Source organism: Sinocyclocheilus grahami, unplaced genomic scaffold (assembly GCF_001515645.1).
Source record: "Sinocyclocheilus grahami isolate Dianchi unplaced genomic scaffold, SAMN03320097.WGS_v1.1 scaffold54456.1, whole genome shotgun sequence".
Taxonomy (NCBI): Eukaryota; Metazoa; Chordata; class Actinopteri; order Cypriniformes; family Cyprinidae; genus Sinocyclocheilus; species Sinocyclocheilus grahami.
Genome location: NW_015526618.1, coordinates 1 through 895, shown reverse-complemented (window position 1 = coordinate 895; position 895 = coordinate 1). Strand labels below are relative to the sequence as shown.

The window sequence follows — 895 nt, the reverse complement described above, 5'->3', positions numbered from 1 at the left end:
CATCATCATCTGCGCTCTGCCCATGTGGAAGGTGACGGCCTTCATTGGCACAAACATTGTGGTGGCTCAGGTCTTCTGGGAAGGACTGTGGATGACGTGTGTGTACGAGCGCATCGGTCAGATGCAGTGTAAACTCTACGACGCGCTGTTGGATTTAGATCCTTCCCTGCAGGCGGCGCGTGGGCTGATCGTGACCACCATGGCTCTGGCCTGCTTGGCTTTCCTCATCTTTCTGGTTGGGGCTGATTGCACGAACTGCCTCAGTAACCCACGAGCCAAAGCACGGATCGTGGTGGTCTCTGGGATCACCTTCATTCTTTCTGGACTGACCGCTGTGGTGCCCGTGTCCTGGACGGCCGACTCCATCATCAGAGACTTTTATAATCCCATCGTGCATGAAGCGCTGAAGAGGGAGATGGGGGCGGCGCTCTATGTGGGCTGGGTCACGGCGGGCTTTCTGTTCGTCGGTGGGGCGGTTCTCTGCACCAGCTGCCCACCAGAGCGGCACAACTACTCACCGAGATACACCTTAACAAAGACTGACACTCATAGTGGCTATGCCATAAAGAATTATGTGTGATATACAGCTCATGCCACTAAACGGACATGCTGATCAAGTGCAAAAGTGATATCGTACAAGTGATAAACAAGAAAAGTTCATCTCAAAGAATATACTTGGCTTTTGAAGTTTCAGTGCTAAATAAGAAAAGTTGGATTTTTAAGTGATTTTCAAAAAATAAAGGAAGGCAAAAATGTGTGCTTGTGAGTTTTGTGTCCTCGTCTCTGTATATTTGTTCTTCTTTAAAAACATTTTGAAAAATACATTTAAAACATTAGATTATTCAGACTTAGATGACTTAAGTATAGGAATGTGTGTGTGTGTGTGTGTGTGTGT

At 47.3% G+C, this 895-nt stretch overlaps 1 protein-coding gene across 1 annotated transcript; it reads left to right on the top strand.

The window, feature by feature from the left end:
* Positions 1 to 4: 4 nt before the first annotated feature.
* Positions 5 to 580, top strand: LOC107580951 (claudin-3-like; the record flags this gene model as incomplete). The annotated part of the gene is made up of 1 exon (XM_016266561.1): positions 5 to 580. A coding segment is annotated over one exon (576 nt), but the record flags the coding sequence as incomplete, so codon positions are not given.
* Between the last annotated feature and the right edge of the window lie 315 nt (positions 581 to 895).